This window comes from Salvelinus alpinus, chromosome 28 (assembly GCF_045679555.1).
Source record: "Salvelinus alpinus chromosome 28, SLU_Salpinus.1, whole genome shotgun sequence".
Lineage (NCBI taxonomy): Eukaryota > Metazoa > Chordata > Actinopteri > Salmoniformes > Salmonidae > Salvelinus > Salvelinus alpinus.
The window spans coordinates 1,206,932-1,234,048 of NC_092113.1; the positions used below are offsets into that span (position 1 = coordinate 1,206,932).

General features: G+C 43.0%; 1 protein-coding gene across 2 annotated transcripts in view; it reads right to left on the reverse strand.

Annotated features, from left to right (window-relative positions):
* The window catches only part of LOC139556932 (solute carrier family 12 member 5-like), a 109,337-nt gene that overhangs the window by 42,179 nt on the left and 40,041 nt on the right, over positions 1-27,117 (reverse strand). For both annotated transcript variants that reach the window (XM_071371090.1, XM_071371089.1), the window contains exons 2-4: positions 18,017-18,120; positions 17,628-17,771; positions 13,365-13,511 (exon numbers count right to left, since the gene is read on the reverse strand). In XM_071371090.1, coding sequence (XP_071227191.1) covers positions 13,365-13,511; positions 17,628-17,771; positions 18,017-18,120 — 395 coding nt within the window. The remainder of the gene's footprint in view (positions 1-13,364; positions 13,512-17,627; positions 17,772-18,016; positions 18,121-27,117) is intronic.

A 27,117-nucleotide genomic window follows, 5' to 3' on the forward strand; every position in this document is an offset into this window, starting at 1 on the left:
TGCTCCGGTCCGAGTCGCGTTGCACAAAAGTGCCGGTAGATTATCGAGCTAAAGGAATAGCTGATGACCACAAAACGTGGGCAGCTGAAACACCAACGCTAGCCAGCAAACCGGCTAATTTCGGGGCAGCTACAGATTAGCTTCTGGCTAGCTATCGGAGTAGCTTCTGGTTAGCTTTCAGGCTAGCTTCTGAATTAGCCCCTGGCTAGCTTCCACGATGGATTTTCAGATTGAGGTAAATAATACTTTTTGTAATTGGTGAAGCGGGTTGCAGGAAAGTTTTTGCAGGAAAGCGTTTGTAGTTGAGTTCTTGGATAATAAAATAAATAAAAGATATGCGAAGAAAAGGTGTAAATATATATATATACAGGACACGACACGACAATACGGAAAAAGACGTCTGAACTGCTAAGCCACCTTGGATGATGTAAGAAATAACACGTAAAAAAACAAAATACTGCATAGTTTCCTAGGAACGCGAAGCGAGGCGGCCATCTCTGTCGGCGCCGGAACAATTCCCTAAGTGTAAGTCTGGAGAACATGTCTAATGAGAAATACACAACATTTGATGAATGCAGATGGTTCTGAGGCTGAGAAAAATTTGTTGGCATGTGGGAAGAGTCTGCCTTTTGGAAAATGGCAGTTAAAGATAAGTACACTGAATTTAGACTACCAAATGATAAACACCTATTTAGACCCAATCACCATCTCTCCAAACTAAGTTACTACATAATGAGTTCGTAACATTCTCTATGAAATGATGTGTGATTCAATGTAGTGAGCTTTGAAATTATGCATGTATGTCCATTTACAGGTGGTGACACTTCAATAAATTTTTTTGAGAGTAGTATAATTAAGCAACAAAAGTATACACTTTCATAAATTTTTGACATTTTTACTTCTACTTTTTGAAAATACTAATATTAATGGACCAAAATATCCCAAAATCTCAAAATTGTAATTTTAGCATGTGGTGCCTGATCTTAATAATATATTGTTTGTGATGCTCCATCCTTATGCCAAACTTCCGTATGAATATGAACTTTGGGAGGATGGTTCCAAACAGTTTCTTAGCTATTTGGCTGATGATCGATCATGACAACATACACAATGCAACCTTGAACTAAACTGACGCCTCATCAATCTAATCAACATCCTTGATGAAGATCACAGCAATCAATAGTTTCAATATTTATATCTAAGGTGTGAATAATCTGCAGGCTTGACATAGAAGTTTCCCTTAACCACAGATCTAGGATCAGATGACACTACCTCCAAATAACCATACCCGTTCGATGGGTGAAAAAATAGCTGACCCTGGATCAGTGGTTTATGTATACCCAATCTGTGTTGCTTATTTAATCTGCCCTTTCAGCTGGGTGCCAAAGCCCCAGAGGAGAAAAGGGCATCAGCTAAATAAAGGATTAATCATTTATATGTTTGGGCAGGCAGACCAACCATCTCTGCTAAAGCTCATTGCAGGTAGGGCATTTCACAAAACCACAAGGCAGAATGACAATGAGGAGAGAGAGAGGGGGAGAGGCAGGAAGACAGAGAGGGCAGGAAGGGGGGTGAGAATGGAGAGTGGAGAGAGAATGAAAGGGACAGATATGGAGAGAGGTGGGAAAAGAAGGAGGGGGAATTACGCTCGTAAGAATGGAATCATGAGAGATAGAGAATGAGAGGAGTAGAAGGGTGCCTGTGAGAGGGGAAGGGGACAGTAAATAAACAAGACAGAAGAGAGAGAAAGTTGTGGGGTGTCAGGAAGAAGGCGAGAAGGACAAAGTAAAAAAAAGGAGGTAGAGCATGAGGGATGGTATTAGAGAGAGGCAATCATTAAAAGAGAGAGGGGTAGTTAGCCAAAGAAAGATAGAGCTAGTCATGGGGAGAGAGAGAGATGGCTAGATAGAGACAAATACTGAACAGATCAGGGAAGAGTTGAACGGAGAGAGAACAAGATATCTGGAGAAAGGGAAAGAGATGGATACAGAGAGACACTGAAGAAAATAGATCTCAGGACAGAGGGAGAGAGAAGAAGTCACGGAGAGACAAAAAAAGTGTGACATAACAAAAAAGAGAGATGATTGAGCTCAAACAATAAATCAAATCAAATGTTATTTGGCACATGCGCCGAAAACCGTGAAATGCTTACTTACAAGCCCTTAACCAACAATGCAGTTGAAGAAATAGAGTTAAGATAATATATACAAAATAAACTAAAGTATAAAATAAAAGTAACACAATAAAATAACAATAAAGAGGCTACAGTGCATTTGGAAAGTATTCAGACCCCTGGTATTTTCCCACATTTTGTTACGCTACAGCCTTATTATAAAATCGATCAAATAAAAATAAATCCTCATCAATCAACACACAATAAATACCCCACAATGACAAAGTGAAAACAGAAATTCCTTATTTACATAAGTATTCAGACTCTTTGCTATGAGACTCGCAATTGAGCTCAGGTGCATCCTGTTTCCATTGATCATCCTTGAGATTTTTCTAAAACTTGATTGGAGTCCACCTGTGGTAAATTCAATTGATTGGACATGATTTGAAAAGTTACACACCTGTCTATATAAGGTCACACAGTTGACAGTGCATGTCAAAGCAAAAACCAAGCCACGAGGTTCAAGGAATTGTACATAGAGCTCTGAAACAGGGTTGTGTTGAGACACAGATCTGAGGAAGGGTACTAAATAATGTCTGCAGCATTGAAGGTCCCCAAGAACACAGTGGCCGCCATCATTCTTAAATGGAAGAAGTTTGGAATCACCAAGAATGTTCCTAGAGCTGGCCGACTGGCAAAACTGAGCAATCGGGGGAGAAGGGCCTTGGTCAGGGAGGTGACCAAGAACCCGATGGTCAGTCTGACAGAGTTCCAGCGTTCCTCTGTGGAGATTGGTGGAGTGCTGTCCTTCTGGAAGGTTCTCCCATCAGGCCTTTATGGTCGAGTGGCCAGACGGAAGCCACTTCTCAGTAAAAGGCCCATGACAGCCCGTTTGGAGTTCGCCAAAAGGCACCGAAAGACTCTGACTATGAGAAACAAGATTCTCTGGTCTGATGAAACCAAGATTAAACAATTTGGCCTGAATGCCAAGCGTCACATCTGGAGGAAACCTGGCACCATCCCTACAGTGAAGTATGGTGGTGGCAGCATCATGCTGTGGGGATATTCTTCAGCGGCAGGGAAGACTAGTCAGGAATGAGGGAAAGATTAACAATTTAGAATAAGGCTGTAACGTAACAAAACGTTGAAAAAGTCAATGTGCAGGGGTACAGGTTAGTCGAGATAATTTGTACATGTAGGTAGGGGTAAAGTGACTCTTCCGTTTGTGTTTCCAGTGTATATGCCTGGAGCTGTGCGTGTGCGTGTGCGTGTGCGTGTGCGTAATCTGGTGAGTAGTAAGTGCAGAGGGGACCCTCTCAGGGCCCAACAGTAGTGAAGGGAAATTCGTCTCTCTGACAACTAATCGTCTCTCGTTCACATGTCGTTAACCATAGGGTGCTTACTGGATTTGTCATTTGTGTATGAGACTTGTAAAAGTGTGCTTTAAACAATGTACATTTGTTGATTGCTCGGCATACAAATAAGATGATGTATTGATCTATTTCAAACAAGATCTAGTTGTGGCCGCAACTAGACTAGATTGCGAATGACTTTTGGCGGAATGCATTTCTTGCCGTGAGGGTGATAGGTACAATATCATTTGTAGCCCCCCAAACAATTTGTTCCCAAGTTCAAGTTTGTTGAGCAGAGGCTATATATGTTTTTGTTCTACAAAGCTATGTCCATAACATTCAATAATCAATTAATTGCATACATTCATGCACCATGGGATCAATTATTAGTTTTAAACATGTATTTTTGTTCTCTATGCTCAGTTGTTGGTCAGAGCACGTCTCTGGAGCCGCTAAGCCGGAGGAGCGTGTGCGGCCAGCAGGTCAAACGAACGACTAAAATGAACAAATCACTCAGAAAAACAAATCATGACTCTCGAGTCAGTGAAAAGAGTAGTTCAAAAAGAAGGAATCGTTTGATAACTGCACATCACTATCCAAAAGGCGTGGTGGCGTGGCACTGCTCAGTGACTCCTAATCAGTTGGTAATGCTACCTGAGGACCACAGATAAGGCCCTAATTAATGGGACTTGTGACAGCAAACGTCCCACTTTAAATCTACATCATACTTCTTCTTATTATTTGGAACGCTACTCCTCTTACACCGTTTTAGCTAGAAACTCTGTGCAGACTTTAAAACTTGTAGACCGGTTGTCACGCCCTGGCTATAGAGAGGCTTTTTATTCTCTATTTTGGTTAGTGTTAGGATTTATGTTTATGCACTATAGCCTGCTACCATATTGTATGAAGATGAATATTGTTTTGTTATACACACACACAAACAATGCAGATGTGTGTGTGTGTGTAAAGACTGAGCAACAGAGTGACTTGCTACAAAAGCTGTGGTCAATCTGGAGAGGGGAGGGGTGCATATCTCTAAGCCAACCAGGGAGGGTAGGGCACTGGACAATACCATATTAGGAACTGTTTGAGTGTAGAATCGACGGGGAGACACAAGACGGATCTAATCTACCCAACAACCAGATGTGGACAGATGTGAGCACCAAGGGACTTGGACAAGTCTGAGTGCCAGCGATAGGCTGAGCAAAGTTTAAACCGCGCTCAGCCTCTACTATGATAGGCCAACGGACGGGTTGGAACTAAAGCTGTCATAGTATAAAAACTGTTGTTTGAGCACATTCCACAGTTCTCTGATCTACCCTGCGCGGTGATACAGTGAACCCGTATATACGAAAATTGCATTTACCATTTATCACTTGAGTTTAATTAAAATACTTAAAGTATATTCGGTGACTCTGAATCACATTTTGTCCTGATACCAGATTTGAACAGACACAAATCTCTTTCATTAGGCCAGGGTGTGACTAGGGTGGGGAGTCAATGTTCTTTTTTCTATGTTGTTGTGTTTCTATGTGTTTGGCCTGGTGTGGTTCCCAATCAGAGGCAGCTGTCTATCGTTGTCTCTGATTGGGAGCTATACTTAGGTAGCCTGTTTTCCCATTTTGAGTGGTGGGTGATTATTTTCTGTTTAGTGTTTTTCGTCACCTTACAGGACTGTTCGTTTGACGTTTTGTTGTTTTGTTCAGTGTTCAGTTGTTTTATAAAAAATATGAACACTTACCATGCTGCACCTTGGTCCTCCTCCCTTTCTCCAGACGACGTTCGTGACACCGTTCTGGATTAAGTTGCTTGTATACAATTTATTGATTTATTATCAACTTTTTAAACTATTAAGCTTTTTGTCAATCTTTCATGGGATTTCCTCAACATTGTACAGGGCTCATTGTGACATTGTGTCTCCCAGCATTCTATTCTATTGTCACGTTCCTGACCTGTTTTCTCTTGTTTTGTATGTGTTTATTGGTCAGGGCGTGAGCGGGGTGGGCATTTCTATGTGTTGTGTTTCTATGTTGGGTTAAAGGGTTGCCTGGTATGGCTCTCAATTAGAGGCAGGTGTTTGGCATTTCCTCTGATTGAGAGTCATATTAAGGTAGGTTGTTCTCAATGTTTGTTTGTGGGTGATTGTCTCCTGTGTCTTTCGTGTCTGTGTATGTGCACCACACGGGACTGTCTTGGCTGTTCGTTCGTTTGATGTAGTCTGTTCCTGTTCGTGAGTTCTGCGTGTAGTTATGTAAGTTCCATGTTCAGGTCTGTCTACGTCGTGTTTGTTATTTTGTAATTTCCAAGTGTTTTCGTATTTCGTCTTCGTGTTTCAATAAATATCATTTATGTCTAATTACCTCGCTGCGTATTGGTCCACCGATCCTTCTCTCCTCTCCTCGTCCGAGGAGGAGGAGGAAGACGACAGCCGTAACAGAATCACCCACCTAACTAGGACCAAGCGGCGGGGGAGAGCTCAACAGAGCAACCAGGACTCATGGACATGGGAGGAGATCCTGGACGGCAAAGGACCCTGGGCTCAGCCAGGGGAATATCGCCGTCCCAAGGCGGAGCTGGAGGCAGCGAAGGCAGAGAGGCGCTGGTATGAGGAGGCAGCGCGGCGACGCGGTTGGGAGCCCGAGAGTCAGACCCAAAAATTTCTTGGGGGGGGGCACACGAGGAGTGTGGCAAAGCCGGGTAGGATACCTGAGCCAACTCCCCGTGCTTACCGTGGAGTGAGAGGGCGTCGTACTGGTCAGACACCGTGTTATGCGGTAAAGCGCACGGTGTCCCCAGTACGCGTGCTTAGCCCAGTGCGGGCTATTCCACCTTGCCGCACTGGGAGGGCTAGGTTGGGCATCGAGCCGGATGTCATGAAGCCGGCCCAACGTATCTGGCCTCCAGTACGTCTCCTCGGGCCGGCGTACATGGCACCAGCCTTACAGGTGGTGTCCCCGGTTCGCCTGCATAGCCCAGTGCGGGTTATTCCACCTCGCCGCACTGGCAGGGCTACGGGGACCATTCAACCTGGTAAGGTTGGGGAGGCTTGGTGCTCAAGAGCACGTGTCCTCCTTCACGGTCCGGTATACCCGGTGCCACCTCCAAGTACCAGTCCACCGGTGGCAGCCCCCCGCACCAGGCTGTCTCTCCGGGTTCTCTCTCCAGCTGCTCCCACCTGTCCAGCGCTGTCAGAGCTTTCCTCCTCTCCAGCGCAGCCAGTGCCTATACCACGCACCAGGCTGTCTCTCCGTCTCCTCCCTACAGGTGTGCCCGTCTGCCCAGCGGCGCCTGAACTGCCCGTCTGCCCAGCGGCGCCTGAACTGCCCGTCTGCCCAGCGGCGCCTGAACTGCCAGTCTGCCCAACGCAGCATGAACTGCTCGTCTGGACTGAGCCGTCGTCCAGCCAGGACCAGCCAGAGCCGTCCAGCCAGGACCAGCCAGAGCCGTCCAGCCAGGACCAGCCAGAGCCGTCCAGCCAGGACCTGCCAGAGCGGTCCAGCCAGGACCTGCCAGAGCCGTCCAGCCAGGACCTGCCAGAGCCGTCCAGCCAGGACCTGCCAGAGCCGTCCAGCCAGGACCTGCCAGAGCCGTCCAGCCAGGACCAGCCAGAGCCGTCCAGCCAGGACCAGCCAGAGCCGTCCAGCCAGGACCTGCCAGAGCCGTCCAGCCAGGACCTGCCAGAGCCGTCCAGCCAGGACCTGCCAGAGCCGTCCAGCCAGGACCTGCCAGAGCCGTCCAGCCAGGACCTGCCAGAGTCCGTCCAGCCAGGACCTGCCAGAGTCCGTCCAGCCAGGACCTGCCAGAGTCCGTCCAGCCAGGACCTGCCAGAGTCCGTCCAGCCAGGACCTGCCAGAGTCCCTCAGCCCGGACCTGCCAGAGTCCCTCAGCCCGGACCTGCCAGAGTCCCTCAGCCCGGAGCTGCCGCCCCTTATCCCGGAGCTGCCCCTTATCCCGGTGCTGCCCCTTATCCCGGTGCTGGCCCTTATCCCGGTGCTGCCCCTTCATTTAGGTGGGTTTAGTTGGAGGGTGGTCATTGGGAGGGGGATACAGAAGCGGGGAGTGACTATGGTGGTGTGGGGACAGCGTCCGGAGCCTGAGCCACCACCGTGGTCAGATGCCCACCCAGACCCTCCCCTAGACTTTGTGCTGGTGCGCCCGGCGTTTGCACCTTAAGGGGGGGGTTATGTCACGTTCCTGACCTGTTTTCTCTTGTTTTGTATGTGTTTATTGGTCAGGGCGTGAGCGGGGTGGGCATTTCTATGTGTTGTGTTTCTATGTTGGGTTAAAGGGTTGCCTGGTATGGCTCTCAATTAGAGGCAGGTGTTTGGCATTTCCTCTGATTGAGAGTCATATTAAGGTAGGTTGTTCTCAATGTTTGTTTGTGGGTGATTGTCTCCTGTGTCTTTCGTGTCTGTGTATGTGCACCACACGGGACTGTCTTGGCTGTTCGTTCGTTTGATGTAGTCTGTTCCTGTTCGTGAGTTCTGCGTGTAGTTATGTAAGTTCCATGTTCAGGTCTGTCTACGTCGTGTTTGTTATTTTGTAATTTCCAAGTGTTTTCGTATTTCGTCTTCGTGTTTCAATAAATATCATTTATGTCTAATTACCTCGCTGCGTATTGGTCCACCGATCCTTCTCTCCTCTCCTCGTCCGAGGAGGAGGAGGAAGACGACAGCCGTAACATCTATTCACTCTAAACAACGTAACTTTTGACACAAATCAGCTATTTTGACCACTTTCCCAACGACTTCGATAAAAGGTAGAGTATATGAAATATTCCTCTACTTCTCTGCTATTCATATCCGAAATGAGAACAAAAATATATTCTACTAATCTGTTGATACAGCTGTTTTAGTAACCACATTAACTACCCCCCCTAACTTTTTACGACTTTCCCAGCACTTTAGACAACAATATTAGTTTAAAAAAAAAAAATTTGGGGGGGGTTGCGGTGGATCAGCTTTAATATTGCAGATAGATTGTAGCTTCCATCAATGTAATTATCTCCATTTCCAATCCCCCATATATTTTTGGGGTAAATATATCTATCTATCTACATACAGTTGAAGTCGGATGTTTACATACACTTAGGTTGGAGTAATTAAAACTCGTTTTACAACCACTCCACAAATTTCTTGTTAACGAACTATAGTTTGGGAAGTCAGTTAGGACATCTACTTCGTGCATGACACAAGTAATTTTTCCAACAATTGTTTACAGACAGATTATTTCGAGTGGGTCAGAAGTTTAAATTCCAGAAAACGATGTCATGGCTTTAGAAGCTTCTGATAGGCTAATAGACATACTTTGAGTCAATTGGAGGTGTACCTGTGGATGTATTTCAAGGCTTACCTTCAAACTCAGTGCCTCTTTGATTGACATCAAGGGAAAATCAAGAGAAATCAGCCAAGACCTCAGAAAAAAACCTCCTCAAGTCTGGTTCATCCTTGGGAGCAATTTCCAAATGCCTGAAGGTACCACGTTCATCTGTACAAACAACAGTACGCAAGTATAAACATCATGGGACCACGCAGCCGTCATACCGCTCAGGAAGGAGACGCGTTCTGTCTCCTAGAGATGAATGTACTTTGGTGCGAAAAGTGCAAATCAATCCCAGAACAACAGCAAAGGACCTTGTGAAGATGCTGGAGGAAACAGCTACAAAAGTATCTATATCCACAGTAAAACGAGTCCTATATCGACATAACCTGAAAGGCCGCTCAGCAAGGAAGAAGCCACTGCTCCAAAACTGCCATAAAAAAAGCCAGACTACAGATTGCAACTGCACATGGGGACAAAGATCATACTTTTTGGAGAAATGTCCTCTGGTCTGATGAAACAAAGATAGAACTGTTTGGCCATAATGACCATCGTTATGTTTGGAGGAAAAAGGGTGAGGCTTGCAAGCCAAAGAACACCATCCCAACCGTGAAGCATGGGGGTGGTAGCATCAGCACCGAGACCGCGAAACGTTCCCAAAGCTAGAAAGTGCACGACAAATAAATTCCTCAGAATCGCACTAAACGGATATAAATTGCTATAAAACGGTTCAAATTAACTACATTATGATGTTTTTAACAACTATAACGACTGAAAACATGACCGGAGAAATATCACTCTCTAAAAAACGATTTGGAAGGAGGCAGGTCTGATGTCCATTTGGCGCATGACGCATGCAGGGAGAGAGCGGTACTTCTACGTTTTCGTGTGTTATAGTGGCTGTGATTGTGCAATCGACTCCATTCAAAACGTGATGACGTACAGACACCCAGAGGAAGACGTAGGCAGTGTCGGTTTCTTCATAGCATTCACTGTCGCCTTAAAAACAGACTCCAGATCAGGGGTAAAAATTTCTGAAATCTGACCCCTGTCATGAAAAGTGCTGTAGATATTGTTCTGTACCACTCAGAGACAAAATTCCAACTTCTATAGAAACTAGAAAGTGTTTTCTATCCAATAATAACAATAATATGCATATTGTACGATCAAGAATTTAGCACGAGGCAGTTTAATTTGGAGACCCAAATATGCTAATGCAGAACAGCACCCCCTATAGTTCCAAGAAGTTAAAGCTTGGTCGCAAATGGGTCAACAATTTAAAGGCAATGCTGCCAAATACTAATTGAGTGTATGTAAACTTCTGACCCACTGGGAATGTGATTACAAAATAAAAGCTGATATAAATAATTTTCTCTACTATTATTCTGACATTTCACATTCTTAAAATAAAGTGGTGATCCTAACTGACCTAAAACAGGGAATATTTACTAGGATTAAATGTCAGGAATTGTGAAAAACTGAGTTGAAATGTATTTGGCTAAGGTGTATGTAAACTTCCGACTTTAACTGTATATGCACACACATACATACAGTGGGGCAAAAAAGTATTTAGTCAGCCATCAATTGTGCAAGTTCTCCCACTTAAAAAGATGAGAGAGGCCTGTAATTTTCATCATAGGTACACTTCAACTATGACAGACAAAATGAGAAAAAGAAATCTAGAAAATCACATTGTAGGATTTTTTATGAATTTATTTGCAAATTATGGTGGAAAATTTGGCCACCTACAAACAAGCAAGATTTCTGGCTCTCACAGACCTGTAACTTCTTCTTTAAGAGGCTCCTCTGTCCTCCACTCGTTACCTGTATTAATGGCAACTGTTTGAACTTGTTATCAGTATAAAAGACACCTGTCCACAACCTCAAACAGTCACACTCCAAACTCCACTATGGCCAAGACCAAAGAGCTGTCAAAGGACACCAGAAACAAAATTGTAGACCTGCACCAGGCTGGGAAGACTGAATCTGCAATAGTTAAGCAGCTTGGTTTGAAGAAATCAACTGTTGGGAGCAATTATTAGGAAATGGAAGACATACAAGACCACTGATAATCTCCCTCGATCTGGGGCTCCACGCAAGATCTCACCCCATGGGGTCAAAATGATCACAAGAACGGTGAGCAAAAATCCCAGAACCACACGGGGGGACCTAGTGAACGACCTGCAGAGAGCTGGGACCAAAGTAACAAAGCCTACCATCAGTAACACACTACGCCGCCAGGGACTCAAATCCTGCAGTGCCAGACGTGTCCCCCTGCTTAAGCCAGTACATGTCCAGTCCCGTCTGAAGTTTGCTAGAGAGCATTTGGATGATCCAGAAGAAAATTGGGAGAATGTCATATGGTCAGATGAAACCAAAATATAACTTTTTGGTAAAAACTCAACTCGTCGTGTTTGGAGGACAAAGAATGCTGAGTTGCATCCAAAGAACACCATACCTACTGTGAAGCATGGGGGTGGAAACATCATGCTTTGCGGCTGTTTTTCTGCAAAGGGACCAGGACGACTGATCCGTGTAAAGGAAAGAATGAATGGGGCCATGTATCGTGAGATTCTGAGTGAAAACCTTCCATCAGCAAGGGCATTGAAGATGAAACGTGGCTGGGTCTTTCAGCATGACAATGATCCCAAACACACCGCCCGGGCAACAAAGGAGTGGCTTCGTAAGACGCATTTCAAGGTCCTGGAGTGGCCTAGCCAGTCTCCAGATCTCAACCCCATAGAAAATCTTTGGAGGGAGTTGAAAGTCTGTGTTGCCCAGCAACAGCCCCAAAACATCACTGCTCTAGAGGAGATCTGCATGGATGAATGGGCCAAAATACCAGCAACAGTGTGTGAAAACCTTGTGAAGACTTACAGAAAACGTTTGACCTCTGTCATTGCCAACAAAGGTTATATAACAAAGTATTGAGATCAACTTTTGTTATTGACCAAATACTTATTTTCCACCATAATTTGCAAATAAATTCATAAAAAATCCTACAATGTAATTTTCTGGATTTTTTTTTCTCATTTTGTCTGTCATAGTTGAAGTGTACCTATGATGAAAATTACAGGCCTCTCATCTTTTTAAGTGGGAGAACTTGCACAATTGGTGGCTGACTAAATACTTTTTTGCCCCACTGTATATACACATACACACTGTTTTTAGAATATACCTTTATTATTCCCCACAAACCCTACCACCCCTCCCCCAATTGGAGTGAACTAAATAACAATAACACTTAGACTTCTACCTTCAGTTTATACATACTATACACATTTTACAGAAACAATATATTTTAAAATAATTATATTTTGTTTGTTGTTAGTCCTGGCCTTCCTCTATTTCTGATGTCCATCCAGTTGATTTATATTTGTAACTGTGCTATTTCAAAAATGTTCTGAACCTATACACATTTTACAGACCCAGTGTGTTTTACATTTGTTATCTTGTTGTTATTAGTCTCACCCTTCAGCTCCATTCAACCACTCCCATCTATTGCTTAACACCATCCATTTTGGATATTTTTCAACTGTGCTGTGATGCTTCACAAAAGTACTGAACCTTTCTCATCTCATAGTTTCTACAGATTGTAAATTAAAGAAAAAATATATATGTATTATACAAAATTCTTGTTTAAGTTTTGAATCCGGTGTTGTTTTGTGTGTCAATTCATAAACCATGTGCCATGGAATCGGTACATCTCTTCCCAAATTAGCAATTTAGATGGCACCTCTGTCAATATTTTGGTCCTTAAATGAAACTGGTATATATTTTTTTTATCACAAATTTCTTTAACCATTTTTGGTCTTTAATGCAGGGACGACAGACAAGTTCCTTACTTTTTCCCCCTTCCACTTGCCTCTTCCATTTTTGTGGTAATGCTGCAATTAGTTGGTTGTAATTTTGGGTAACAACAATTTAGAGTGCATGACATTTTGGTCTATGCTGCTATTTAAGTCATGCTCTTTGGCACAGAACTGAGATCAGGTTACCCCTTATCAAGTGAGGATAAATTATATGTGTAAATTGATGGTGATGTGAACTGATCACCATGTACAAAGCATAACAAGACATGAAATACATGAAGTGGCAAATCAGTGTTGGGTTGGGAAGCACACACACACGCGCTGAAAATATACAACACTTTAAAAAAAGAAGCTATTTATGTAAGTACGTTAAGGGATGAATAGTACATGTATTCTGTAAAGCTTTCAGGGCTACCTCAGGTCAAAATAGGATTAAGCTAGGATTTACTCAACTGGGAGAGCTTTGGGACATCAAACATAATTCAAATTGAAGTGGCGTTGAGTATATCCCTATCAGTGCTGCAAACGTGCCTCTCTTTCTGCTCTGGCTGGCACAGTGCCCATACTTACAATGATGGAGAGAGGATAGAGGGGAGGGGAGAGACAAAGTGGAAGGAAGGGCCAAAGAGAAAAAGAGCTTTCACATGGAAAGGGAAACATGGAGGGTGATATAAAGAGAGAGAGAGTTTGAGGGGAAGAAAAAAAAGAAGGAGGAGAACAGGAGAGAGAGAGAGAGTGAAAATAATATGGTCCAGAGCTGTGACTCACCGTGGAGCAGCACATGAAGACGATGATGAAGGAGCCAAAGACCCCTCCGATGCCCACCATCCAGGTCATCCGCAGGAACAAGATCACACCAAAGATATTCTGGATGCAGGGCAGGTACACCCCCATCAGAGTGCCCAGCGATGGTGCCTGGAGAACAAACACAAATCAATACTGATTAAATATGAAAATGTTTAACTGTGGCATGGCAGTACAAGCTTTATACAAGTACAGTAATGTACCCCACACCATGAGTGGAACAAATCAAATTCCTCTAGTGACCGGCTCCGGCATCTGAGTTGAGTGGATACAGTACCGATTCATACTGCACTCATCATTCTCATATACAGTACAGACTCATTAGAAACTCACAAGCCCTCCTCTATCCCATCACAAAAAGACAGTAATCATATGAGGAGAGAATGACAAGCTCTTTGTTCAGTCAAAATGGGGACATTTCCTCCCTCATTAACCTATTTCAATGGCAGCCGAAAGATAACACTTTCTCCTCCTTTTCCTCATTCTTTTGGGCTGGCGATACGTTTGTGGCACTCCATGATTGAAGGCTTTTTTGCTTCTGAGGCATAAAGCTGAAATTCAGGCAACAGAGATTCCTCGGTGTCTCACTACATGGAGTTAAAATAATCCAGATGTGTGATATCATGTTAGTGGACACTTACTTTCACGCTACTATTCACACAGGTGGAGGTGGCTCTAGGATACTGGCTGAGGTTGCACAAATCCTCTATCTTTGTCAGCTCAATTAGCTAATGACCAGCAATTGTCCTGTTACCAGGGAGAAGGACCATCTAATTATTTTATTAATGTGGGCCTGTCTGTCTAGATACTGTATGTATAGAGGAGAAAATGTACTTCTCAAACTCTTCAATTGATTAGACATGGCTTTCAGCTATTGAGTTATATGGGATTGGATCTCCCATAGGACTTCACTTAGTCGACATTTTACAGACCTTGTAACATTCAAATGAAGTGTCCAGTCATCCAGTATAATACATGTATGGCTCATTAATAAAACATTATGGTAGTGCAGGATTCACAATTTCTTTGACTAAATTCATTACTTTTAAATGCAAATTATTCCCGGATAAGATGTCCGTTTTATTTCCAGTTGCCTAAAAAATATTTTTTTATCCATCTCCAACAGAAACATCAACGACAATGTCTAATAATACAGTACAGGTAGAGGTACAAGCAACCCTTTGTAGTCTTAGTCCTTGCTTGTCTCCCTGACTCTCCAATTAATTGTCTAAAGGAGATGAGACATGGGAAAGAAAATTAAATCGGTATCTTACTCAAATACCTCGTACCCCTACACATTGATATTACTTCCTGTGTATTTTATTCCTCTTTTGTTACAATTTTTGATATACACTGCATTTGGAAAGTATTCAGACTGCTTCAGTTTTTCCACATTTTGTTGCATTACAGCCTTATTCTAAAATTGATTGAAATGTTTTTTCCCCCATCATCAATCTACACACATTACCCCATAATGACAAAGCAAAAACAGTTTGTTTTAATTGTAGCAATTTTATAAAAAAATAAAAAACGGAAATATCACATTTACATAAGCATACAGACCATTTACTCAGTACTTTGTTGAAGCACCTTTGGCAGTGATTACAGTCTCAAGTGTTTTTGGGTAGGATGCTACACCTGTATTTGGGGAGTTTCTCTCAATCTTCTCTGCAGATCTATCCACATCGACGGGACAGTAGTGGAGAAGGTGGAAAGTTTTAAGTTCCTCGGTGTACACATCACGGACAAACTGAATTGGTCCACCCACCCATCCACCCACACAGACAGCGTTGTGAAGAAGGCGCAGCAGCGCCTCTTCAACCTCAGGAGGCTGAAGCACTCACAAACTTCTACAGATGCACAATCGAGAGCATCCTGTCGGGCTGTATCACCGCCTGGTACGGCAACTGCTCCGCCCACAACCGCAAGGCTCTCCAGAGGGTAGTGAGGTCTGCACAACGCATCACCGGGGGCAAACTACCTGCCCTCCAGGACACCTACACCACCCGATGTCACAGGAAGGCCATAAAGATCATCAAGGACAACAACCACCCGAGCCACTGCCTGTTCACCCCGCTATCATCCAGAAGGCGAGGTCAGTACAGGTCAGTACAGGTGCATCAAAGCAGGGACCGAGAGACTGAAAAACAGCTTCTATCTCAAGGCCATCAGACTGTTAAACAGCCACCACTAACATTTAGTGGCCGCTGCCAACATACTGACTCAATTCCAGCCACTTTAATAATGGGAATTGATGGAAATGATGTAAAAATGTATCACTAGCCACTTTAAACAATGCCACTTAATATAATGTTTACATACCCTACATTACTCATCTCATATGTATATGTATATGTATATACTGTACTCTATATCATCTACTGCATCTTGCCATCTTTATGTAATACATGTATCACTAGCCACTTTAAACTATGCCACTTTATGTTTATATACCCTACATTACTCATCTCATATGTATAGACTGTACTCTATACCATCTACTGCATCTTGCCTATGCCGTTCTGTACCGTTCTGTACCATCACTCATTCATATATCTTTATGTACATATTCTTTATCCCTTTACACTTGTGTGTATAAGGTAGTAGTTGTGGAATTGTTAGGTTAGATTACTTGTTGTTTATTACTGCATTGTCGGAACTAGAAGCACAAGCATTTCGCTACACTCGCATTAACATCTGCTAACCATGTGTATGTGACAAATACATTTGATTTGATTTGATTTGAGATCCTCTCAAGCTCTGTCAGGTTGGATGGGGAGCAACGCTGCACAGCTATTTTCAGGTCTCTCCAGAGATGTTCGATTGGGTTCTAGTACGGGCTGTGGCTGGGCCACTCAAGGGTATTCAGAGACTTGTCCCGAAGCCACTCTTGCATTGTCTTGGCTGTGTGCTTAGGGTCGTTGTCCTGTTGGAAGGTGAACCTTCGCCTCAGTCTGAGGTCCTGAGCGCTCTGGAGCAGGTTTTCATCAAGGATCTCTCTGTACTTTGCTCCGTTCATCTTTCCCTTGATCCTGACTAGTCTCCCAGTCAATGCCGCTGAAAAACATCCCCACCATATGATACTGCCACCACAATGTTTCCCCGTAGGGATGGTGCCAGGTTTCCTCCAGACGTGACGCTTGGCATTCAGGCCAAAGAGTTCAATCTTGTTTTCATCAGACCAGAGAATCTTGTTTCTTATGGTCTGAGAGTCCTTTAGGTGCCATTTGGAAAACTCCAAGCGGGCTGTCATGTGCGTTTTACTGAGGAGTGGCAGTCCTCATGAAAGCCAGTTCCATCATAGTGCTTGATGGTTTTAGCGACTGCAATTGAATAAACTTTCAAAGTTCTTGAAATGTTCCGTATTGACTTACCTTCCTGTCTTAAAGTAATGATGGACTGTTGTTTCTCTTTGCTTATTTGAGCTGTTCTTGCCATAATATGGACTTGGTCTTTTACCAAATATGGCTTTCTTCTGTATACCACCCCTACCAGGTCATAACACAACTGATTGGCTCATACACATTAAGAAGGAAATACATTCCCCAAATTAACTTTTAACAAGGCACACCTGTTAATTGAAATGCATTCCAGGAGACTACCTCATGAAGCAGGTTGAGAGAATGTCAAGAGTGTACAAAGCTGTCATCCGTGCCAGGGGTGTCTACTTTGAAGAATCTCAAATATAAAATAAAACATAACTTTTTTGGTTACTAAAACTTTTTTGGTTACTACATGATTCCATATGTGTTATTTCATAATACCACATCCTAATATTCTCTCATGATACCAGCCTCCTGTGGCCTCTTGGCTGGAAGGAGCTGTCAAATTAGGATGTGGATAACAAGAAAAGGAGTGGAAGTGAATGATACAGTAATCTGACTCAGACCAGTGTAACAAGACAGGCCTAGAGAGTAGCTTCTTGTATCCGGATTATGCTCCGCTGCACACATCCTGGATAACAGGGCTAATGTGGCCCTGCTCAGGTCCTATAAATGACCAAACTGATGTGTAACGTCAGGGAAGGAAAAGGACAGCACGCAAAGCCATCAATAACGTCCTGTCCAGGCCTAAACATGGCTGACAGCGTCATCAGTATCCCTCCTGTCCGTTCTTAACCAGCTTAATCCTCCACCTTGTCAGGTGGACAACGGTGGCCTGGAAGGGACATACTCCAGCTAATGTTTATGTTTAAGACCAGACTTTAGTTGAGATTAGATGAGGTACCTTGACAGCAGTTTTTTTTTTGGATGGAGCCGCCCCCTCCTCGTTCTCGGCCTCCTCGTGCTCTTTGCTGCCCTGAGGCAGGTTGGAGTAGTTGGCCAGACTGCTGAGTATGGATGACACCATGGGACTGTTGTCCATCTCCTCCTACAGTACACAGGGACAGGTGGACAGACATCATACCAGCCCTCATTTTACAGCCCTCTAAGCTGTATTGACAACCGAGAAACCAGTACTTATTTCAAAGAATTCAAACCACCTGGTGCCTGAGCAAGCAAGGCGTCGTATATACGGCAGGTGGTTGTTTCAAACGAATGGAACAAAGTAATTACAGTATTTAATGATTGTGTAATTATAGGTAAGCAGTGTTAAGGGAGCCCTGTGTTACAGACCTCAAACAGGGCCATATTCTTGCCATTGTACTGCTGGCTCTTCTCCACGTCGCTGGCACTGCTGCTGTTGATGAAGGGACTGCTCTCCTTGGGGTTCCCATCACCTGCAACAAACAGACAAGCACAACAACAGTTAACAGAGAAACACACATTACACGAAATATAATCATTAAAGGAGAGATGTTGATTAAAATGGGGGCGAGGGGTTTTAAATTTGTTTCTTTCTATGAATATAAATGTTTGCAAAACACAGACATTAGCCACACTGAAAATGTACTTTCTCATTTACTTTTAAAATGAGAGACCCAGTTTGTTTTAACAGGAGGAGAGAAATGATTGGATTTCAATGAGTATGAATGTGTTGTTTGTAAAAAAAATGATGTCAGCTTGGAGAAATGATTCATTGTTCAGGATTTGATTACGTTAGCACTCGTAGTTGCTAGAGCCAGGAAACGCTCTGTTTAGATGGACCTATACAGGGTTTGTGTGGGGAGGGTCTGTGCTGGCAATGACAAATGGAACCAGACATTCCAAATTGTGTGTATTCATTATCTTGGTAAATAAGTATCATATCACACAGAGAACCTCATAGAAATGAAAACAAATCAGTGTTTCTGACACACAGAGAGGCCCAGTTGTCCAATCAAGACTTTTTGGATTGCCTGCCCTGTTCCCCCTACAGCCTGGCCAGGCGCTCTGATTGTGTCCCCTGCACGGCCCTGTCTGCTGCCTGCCACAGACTCTGTGCGCAGGGCTTATTAATAGTGTGTATGGAGGGCGGTAGGGAGCGGTGGCCGAGATGGGCACTGGCTGCATCTCTTCCCCGCCACTACACGCCAGTCCCAGAGGAGACCCTTCTCAGACGGCAGGAGAGGAATACTAAAGAGCCACTGCAGTGCATTAGCGCCAGGCAGCCAGGTAGCACAGAACAACCAACCACACCAACCAAAACTAAAACACGCAGCACGTCACTGCACAGTCAAACCAGCACATCACTGCACAGCAAAACTGAGAGTCTACACACTCTTCGAAAAAAGGGTTCCATAAGGATTCTTCGGCTGTACCCTTTTTCATTCCAGGTAGAACTCTTTCGGGTTCTATGTAGAACCCTCTGTGGAAAGGGTTTTACATGGATCCTAAAGAGGTTATACCTGGAACCAGATCAAACTCTTGGAAGGCAATCTCTAACAAAGCATTTGCAGCACACTATGATCTTGCATGGTAGAACCCCTATACTGTATGGGTCTGGATAGCACCATGCTACTGGAGCTATAACATGTCAGCTTAATATGCCCGTATACAAACCTGAACATCATCCTGATCTCATTCCTGAGAGACGCCCATTAGGGAGCAGATGGAGTGGCTCATATCATTAACAATAGCCCGGCTCTTTTAATCAACAGGCATGGCCTCGCAATGTGCACAGCAGTTTATTCTGCTTTATACGTTTCTATGGCTCTATCCATGTGCATGTGCTTCAACATTGAATTAGTCCTTATCTGCATGCTTTATAGAAATGGGCCATGAAATGGGCTAACTTTTCTCACGAGGTCTCAAAGCGCTTTTAAGATGTATTTCATCTATCTGCATGCTCTGTTTGCAATTCAAATGGCTCACTGAACATATTCTCACCGTAGTAATTGATTATTCATTACAATTATTGTAAACTAAATAGATTGTTATTGAGTCGAGAAATCGAGAACAAGAGAGGATGTTGTAAGGGAGCGTCGGCATGCCTGTGCCATCTGTGAGTGTGTTTTGTGTGTGTGTGTGTGTGTGTGTGTGTGTGTGTGTGTGTGTGTGTGTGTGTGTGTGTGTGTGTGTGTGTGTGTGTGTGTGTGTGTGTGTGTGTGTTTGTGTGTGTTTGTGTGTGCGGTAGATCGATTTGACCTCCGTTAGATTTACATACAGCTCTCTTCGCCCTTTACCTGCCATATTGATCGTGACAGGCAAGGACGTCCACACACTTTAGTTGTGAACTGATTCTCCCGCCCAGCTATCCTGCACCATCTTAACTGCTTTGGTCCCGCATACCTCACTCTCTACCTCCACAGTGATACCAGTTGGAGGGAGATAGGGTAGAACATTGAGAGGGACAAAGTGAAAACACAGATCTAAGCCTAGATTCAATCATGTCACGCGTTAACCAGTGGTAGCTGGACCCGCACAGCTGGTGTTTTGCGTTAAGAGCTGTCAAATCAGAGTGGCTGCTCGTGTGGTCATTGTCACGAAGCCACACACATCCCATTTGCATAAGAAGAAGTTCAGAACGAGAAAGCGTAGACTATATAGAAGTAATGGCACTGACATTTAAAATCTTTCAACAAAATAATAGTGATTAATATCAGCCTAATCGAGGTGTAGATTCCAACACACATTCCAGTGTTCCAACTTGTAACAAGGCTGCATGGGATTATTACTAATCCAACTCGGCACATCCAATGGCAATGTCCGCAATAGGTATAATGCCAGGAGCCGCTTGCTGATTTGACAGCTCCAATGCAGTTACACCTGCGACACGCCTAAATAAAAACAATGAAACTTCTAGGCAGTTGTCGGTTATTGCGAACTAAGGCAGAACTGATTGAATTTCTGGACATGTGGAGAAGGGGGCCATTTAGTGAGGGTAGGTGGTGGTGTGTGTGTGTGTGTCAGCGTGTGTGTGTGTATGTGTGTGCCTGTGTGTGGGTGTTTGTGTGACTATGCTCTATATACATTCTCTTTAATTAAGACCACAGTGTGTGCGCTCATGATAAAGGTCGCCTCATACAGCGTGTCCACTGAGTCCTTGGTGCCACAGAAAATGTTGCTTGATGCCTCAGGATAAGGCTCTATTTAGACCACTCCCCTTTCCTCTGCCTCTACAGGTACCTGTACAGGTACACTGTAAAAATATAAAAAGTTGATTCAACGTACAATGTAACTCTTTATGACAATACTTTACATATATCCTAAGGCCTTTCTTTGAGGGCCTAGTTACACCCTAACGCAGTGATCTGAAATTCCTGGTTTTCAGGCCACGGCAAGCCTGCAAGTCACATTATGCTGGCTTGCAAAGGGCAGTGTAATTCCTATTGGAATCAAGCCAGAGTGAGGATATCCAACAACTGGGACTTTTAATCACCCGCAACCTACATTGAGAATAACTGCCATAGTAATGAAGACTGATTATTGAGAGTACTTAAATCCTATAAACTTGAACAGCCATTTCAGTCATGGGTGCAAAAGTCAAACTACTAACAGATTGGATTAGTTCAGAAAGATTTATGTTAATTATGTTTGTGTAGCCTAAAATTAATCAACCAATCAATGTACTGTAATTGCAAAAACACAGTTATTGAAACAAACAATTCTAAAAATTCTGAAAAAAGAGCTAGCTGGGAAATATGATATTGATGGGTGTGGTTTTGAGTGGTTTTGAGCAAACATGTTTGTGTTTTTACTCAAGAAGCTTGTTCAAATTCAGCTCATTTCGATCAGAGTTTGTTGATTCAACGTACAATCGTAAGGCAACAAGCTACAATAGGATTGTGAGTTAGCTCAACATTTGTGCAAATAGCTAAACCAGCATACAGTGTTGCCTTCCAAAGGCAAACATGAATTTGTAATTCGACACAACACGTTTTTATACATTCAGCTCACTGTGTGCAAAGTCTGTTTAGCTCAATTTCTTGTCTTTCTGAAGTCCACCCAACTCACAGAATAACTATGATTAAGTAATTGGTTAAGTTGGCATTTTTACAGTGCTACAATGTACTGCCTAGAAGGCCAGCATCCCGGAGTCGCCTCTTCACTGTTGACATTGAGCCTGATGTTTTGCGGGTACTATTTAATGAAGCTGCCAGTTGAGGACTTGTGAGGCATCTGTTTCTCAAACTAGACACTCTAATGCACTTGTCCTCTTGCTCAGTTGTGCACCGGGGCCTCCCACTCCTCTTTCTATTCTGGTTAGAGACAGTTTGCGCTGTTCTGTGAAGGGAGTAGTACACAGCTTTGTACGAGAACTTCTGTTCCTTGGCAATTTCTCGCATGGAATAGCATTCATTTCTCAGAACAAGAATAGACTGATATGTTTCAGAAGAAAGGTCTTTGTTTCTAGTCATTTTGAGCCTGTAATCGAACGCACAAATGCATGATGCTCCAGATACTCAACTAGACGAAAGGACAGTTTTATTGCTTCTTTAATCAGAACAACAGTTTTCAGCTGTGCTAACATAACGGCAAAAGGTTTTTCTAATGATCAATTAGCCTTTTAAAATGATTAACTTGGATTAGCTAACACAACGTGCCATTGGAACACAGGAGTGATGGTTGCTGATAATGGGCCTCTGTACGCCTATGTAGATATTCCGTTTCCAGCTACAATAGTAATTTACAACATTAACAATGTCTACGTTGTATTTCTGATCAATTTGATGTTATTTTAATGGACAAAAAATGTGCATTTCTTTCAAAAACAAGGACATTTCTTAGCGACCCCAAACTTTTGAACGGTAGTGTATGTGTGGCTGTGGGTCCTAAACTAGCTTGCTGACACTATCCAATCCTCTCTCCCAAGCGGATCAATGACGTTCAAGGCATTAACTATTCACACACAAACTGACTGAAATAACATAAACAGGAAATCCATGACTTTCATCATCAGCTTGAGCCATAGGTCTGACATGAATATAATGCAAACATCAACACTGATTGTGACACCGCATCACGGCGATTGTCCTTTCATTGTAATCTGTGTAATGTCTCCGGTGCAGATAATCAAACCAGTATACAGACAAGTAGAAAACCACACAAACACAAGGCCTTAATCCCTGTGGCATTTTAAAACACTGATACACTACAGCACCTGAGTGGATAAGCCAAAACACTTGGGGAGAGTGCCAGGCAATGGAAGAGACAAAGCCCTTTAATTGATTGGATGGAGAGTGAAGAGAGGTGGCTAGGGGATAGGGCTGTGATAGGGCTGGGAAACCTGCTGTAAATCATCTGTCTCTCTCATAAGTTCCACTGGTGGTGTCTGTGGAGAGATATGTTAACTCCTCAGCTAACTAAAAGACCAGCCATTCACATTACAACACTCTTAGTTAAATTAGCTACATAAGGAATTTACTTGAACTGTATAGCTAGAACAGAACCATATAGACCTAGAATGGGAGCATTACAAATCCTGCTCAGTACCAGTGGGCTTCCTTCTTTCTTTACATGCAACGCCTGCCTCACTGTTTAACAGTCAAACCTGTGCTCAACACTGACGTGATCAGGCAGCTGCAAAATCACTATTCATGTGCATCAGAAGTGGAGCATCTTTTCTTCAGCTTTTTCTCAGATATTATGATGCGCTGAATGAGTGACCCGTAGAGGTTAAGTGTTTCTCATCCATATTCATGAGCTACAGTTGGGCTGGGGTAAGGCAGGGTGCTGCATGCATTCGGAAACAGTTTGGACTGAGAGACACTACAATTTTAAGCGCGTCATTGGAACAGCAACATGCTGTACCCTTTCCCGTGAGCCAAGTTAGCGCCCGCAGCAGGGACATGCAGAGACAACGTGCACTTCCTCTTCAGAGTCTGACACTTCCTCTAATTGTCTCATAGTATGAGCCAAGACAAGCATTTCTGATGATGAACATGTAGCGGTAGCTACAGGCTGGTCATAATAGCTCATAGTCAGTCAGTCAGTTGTGTGTTTTGTATCGAGTGTTATACTCTAATCTTAAAAGCAAGGACAAAAAGGCAAATAGCAGCCAAATTGCTCTCACACAGCACAGTAATCCTTTGAAACTTGGAACATTACCCTAAAGACTCATTACCTGTCAAATTTGATTGGCAAACATTTAATGTGATGTAGTTTGAGCTTGTACAGAGGATTACAGCATTTAGCCGCATTGGTGAGCTTATCCATACTTGATCTCAATGCTCCCTCATCTCAGTGCTATACCTGAATGTAAAGCAGGGCTCTCTTTTACATCGATGTAATGAGACCAAAAACATGTCCCAAAATCACAGCTTTTATGCAGATGTCAATATTCGAATGAACCTATCACTTCACATCATGTGGAATTGTATTCTGAGCTTTTTATTCCCTTCGTAAAATAACACCAATGGCCAACCACCTGAATATACAATAATCCACAGCAGTTTTCAAATCTGCACATAAACCCATGTTTTTTGCTTTCGGTTTAGAATGTAATCTGCTTGGATTTTTTTGTACTTTTTCCAGGTTTTCTAAAACGTCTTTATTTGTGTGCATGTATGTGTATGTGTGTGTATATTTTTCATCTTCTCTGGTGCATTACTTTCCCTCTACACTTTGAGCAGTGCACTTTGAGTCCCAGTCACCCAACATCAGAGCCATGTATCTGAAATGTCTAATCTTTGGTAGGATGGTAGAGGCATGAAGATTATCTGCTGGCTGCTGATTTAACCTCCGCCGATACTTTTTCAAACACTAGACACACAATTAAAAACGGTTGTATCTCTCTCTCTCTTGCGCTCTCTCTGTCTCTTTGTCTCTTTCTCTGTCTCTTTGTCTCTTTCTGTCTCTCTGTGTCTCTCTCAGGCCTCTAAACCATGTCGACACTATTGCTTCTTGTCACACCCTGATCTGTTTCACCTGTCTTTGTGATTGTCTCCATCCCCCTCCAGGTGTCGCCCATCTTCCCCATTATCCCCTGTGTATTTATACCTGTGTTCTCTGTTTGTCTGTTGCCAGTTCGTTTTGTTTGTGAAACCTACCAGCGTTTGTTCCCCTTCTCCTGCCTGTTTCTTGCTCCTGTTTTCTAACCCTTCCCAGTTTTGACCTTCTGCCTGCCCTGAGCTTTTATGCCGTTTTGTACCTTACCCCACTTTACTGGAATATTGACCCCTGCCTCCCCTGACCCTGAGACTGACTGCCTGCTGTTCTGGTACGTTTGCACCCTCTCTGGATTATGGACCCCTGCCTGCCTTTGACCTGTTGTGTGCCTGCCCCTGTTATAAATTTAAAAAAAAATATTCGACACTGTCTGCATCTGGGTCATACCTTAAACCTGATACTTCTCACGTAATGACGTGGCCTGTCAGCGTCAATAAATGAACAGTGATGTATCCTTGCTGTGGCCCTGAGATACTGTATTACCCTGGGACCGCTGTAAATATCTTCCATTACAGAACATGAAGTTAACACAGAAAAAATGGGCCATATTTCCTGGGCAGGGATGTCTGGAGGCCACATTTGCTATATTTCCGCATCTGTGCAAAGTTTGCACCTGTTATTTCTCTAACAATTGGTGTGATGTTAAAAAAGACTACCTAGCAATATCACTGGTGTCGTGTCGTGTCTGGACTATCATTAAATGTGAAGACTGTTAATTTATCAAATCAATTCTCTGTGTAATTATTATTACGTGATTAAAATAATCATGTAAACTTTAATTGACTAGGAAGTAGGTGCACCATGGAAAATGTTGCTTAGAAAGTTATAATTTTCAGAATATAACTCTTCAGATATTTTAATATCTGATCAATTAGTCTTCTATTAATGAATTATTAGTCATTACCTCATTAGTCTCATTTCAAACATCGTAAAACTCTTGGACAAAGCCTAGTTTCCATAATGAATCAGCAATATGTAAATTGGCTTAATTATTTATTTACTAACTAACTAAATAATCACAGAAATACATAACAAACAAACAGTAGATATTGGTTACTAACAATGATAGAAAAGTCCCTAGTGGGCTAAGCCAATATGAAGGCTTGGTAGACATAAGGAAAAGGGTTGGGACTGAGAAAGAGCGGGAAAGACAAAATGGATTCACTACACACAGTCTATAATTATATTCATTGAAATGCTAATCCTTTGCACATGAATGGCCACTCATTCGAGAATAATTGCAATTTATATATTTACGCACGTTGTTGTCTTCTCTGTTGAAATCCTCGATCGTCCTGTAGAGTTCATCAGTCTCTGGTTCACTTTCCCAGAAGTCACGATGTCTTTCCTGGTTGTAGGTGGTTAGAATGGATACTTCAGAGTCCAATTCGGAAAAGTTCCCATAGAATAGATTATTCGGCGGTTTTCGGTATTCTTGTTCTAGACTTAGGTAATTTGTAGCTGCAGACTAGTAATTATAGTCTAAGATTTACTCTTATTCTGTAGTGATCGATAGTCTCAGAGTTTAACCATTTGCAACCTTAGTGTCACGCCCTGACCTTAGAGAGCCGTTTTATTTCTCAATTTGGTTAGGTCAGGGTGTGATTAGGGTGGGCATTCTATGTTTCTTATTTCCTTGTTTTTGGTCGAGTGAGGTTCCCAATCAGAGGCAGATGTCTATCGTTGTCTCTGATTGGAAATCATACTTAGGCGGCCTTTTTCCCACCTGTGTTTTGTGGGTAGTTATATTCTGTTTAGTCTCTGTTACCTGACAGAACTGTTCGCTTTCGTTTTGTTACTTTGTTCGAGTGTTTTTTGATAATAAATAAAATCATGAACACTTTTCACGCTGCGCTTTGGTCCACTCCTTCCGACGACAGGTGTTACACTTAGCTTACACCGTGGTTTGCGTGGTCTTAACCACTCGAGACCTCCGGCTTACCGTGGGTCTCTTTGGCATGAAATGTAAATTTCGTCACGGGTGGTTTTATATATTTCAGTAGAAAAGGGCGGTTCCATGACGCCAACGTAATGGCTATGCTCACGTTGGCGTGGCCACTGACTAGGTAATCTTTATATGAAAATCCATACTCTCATTTAGAAGGTTAACATCACAGTTTCATGTTTCATGTTTAAAAACATAAGTTTCACAATATTTAGATGTAAACCTGACAGCTGGGAAATGTACACTTTAAGAGATACAGTTATGTGTTTCCTGTCCTTCCTGAGATCACCAAATTCTCAAAAGTGGAAATATTGTTCAATTCTCCCATTTTGGGGATTAGGAGTTTCTAAAGAGAAACTCTTTGTTCTCCATAGGCTCTCTCCCTCTCTTTCTGCATGACCAGGAATTTATGACCTGAGATAATAAAACCTGAGTTAGGAGAGAGAGTGAGAGGGGGGGGCACGACCTACACCCAGAGAGGGCCATGTCATGACACTGGTTTCATGCATAGTATAACATCAGA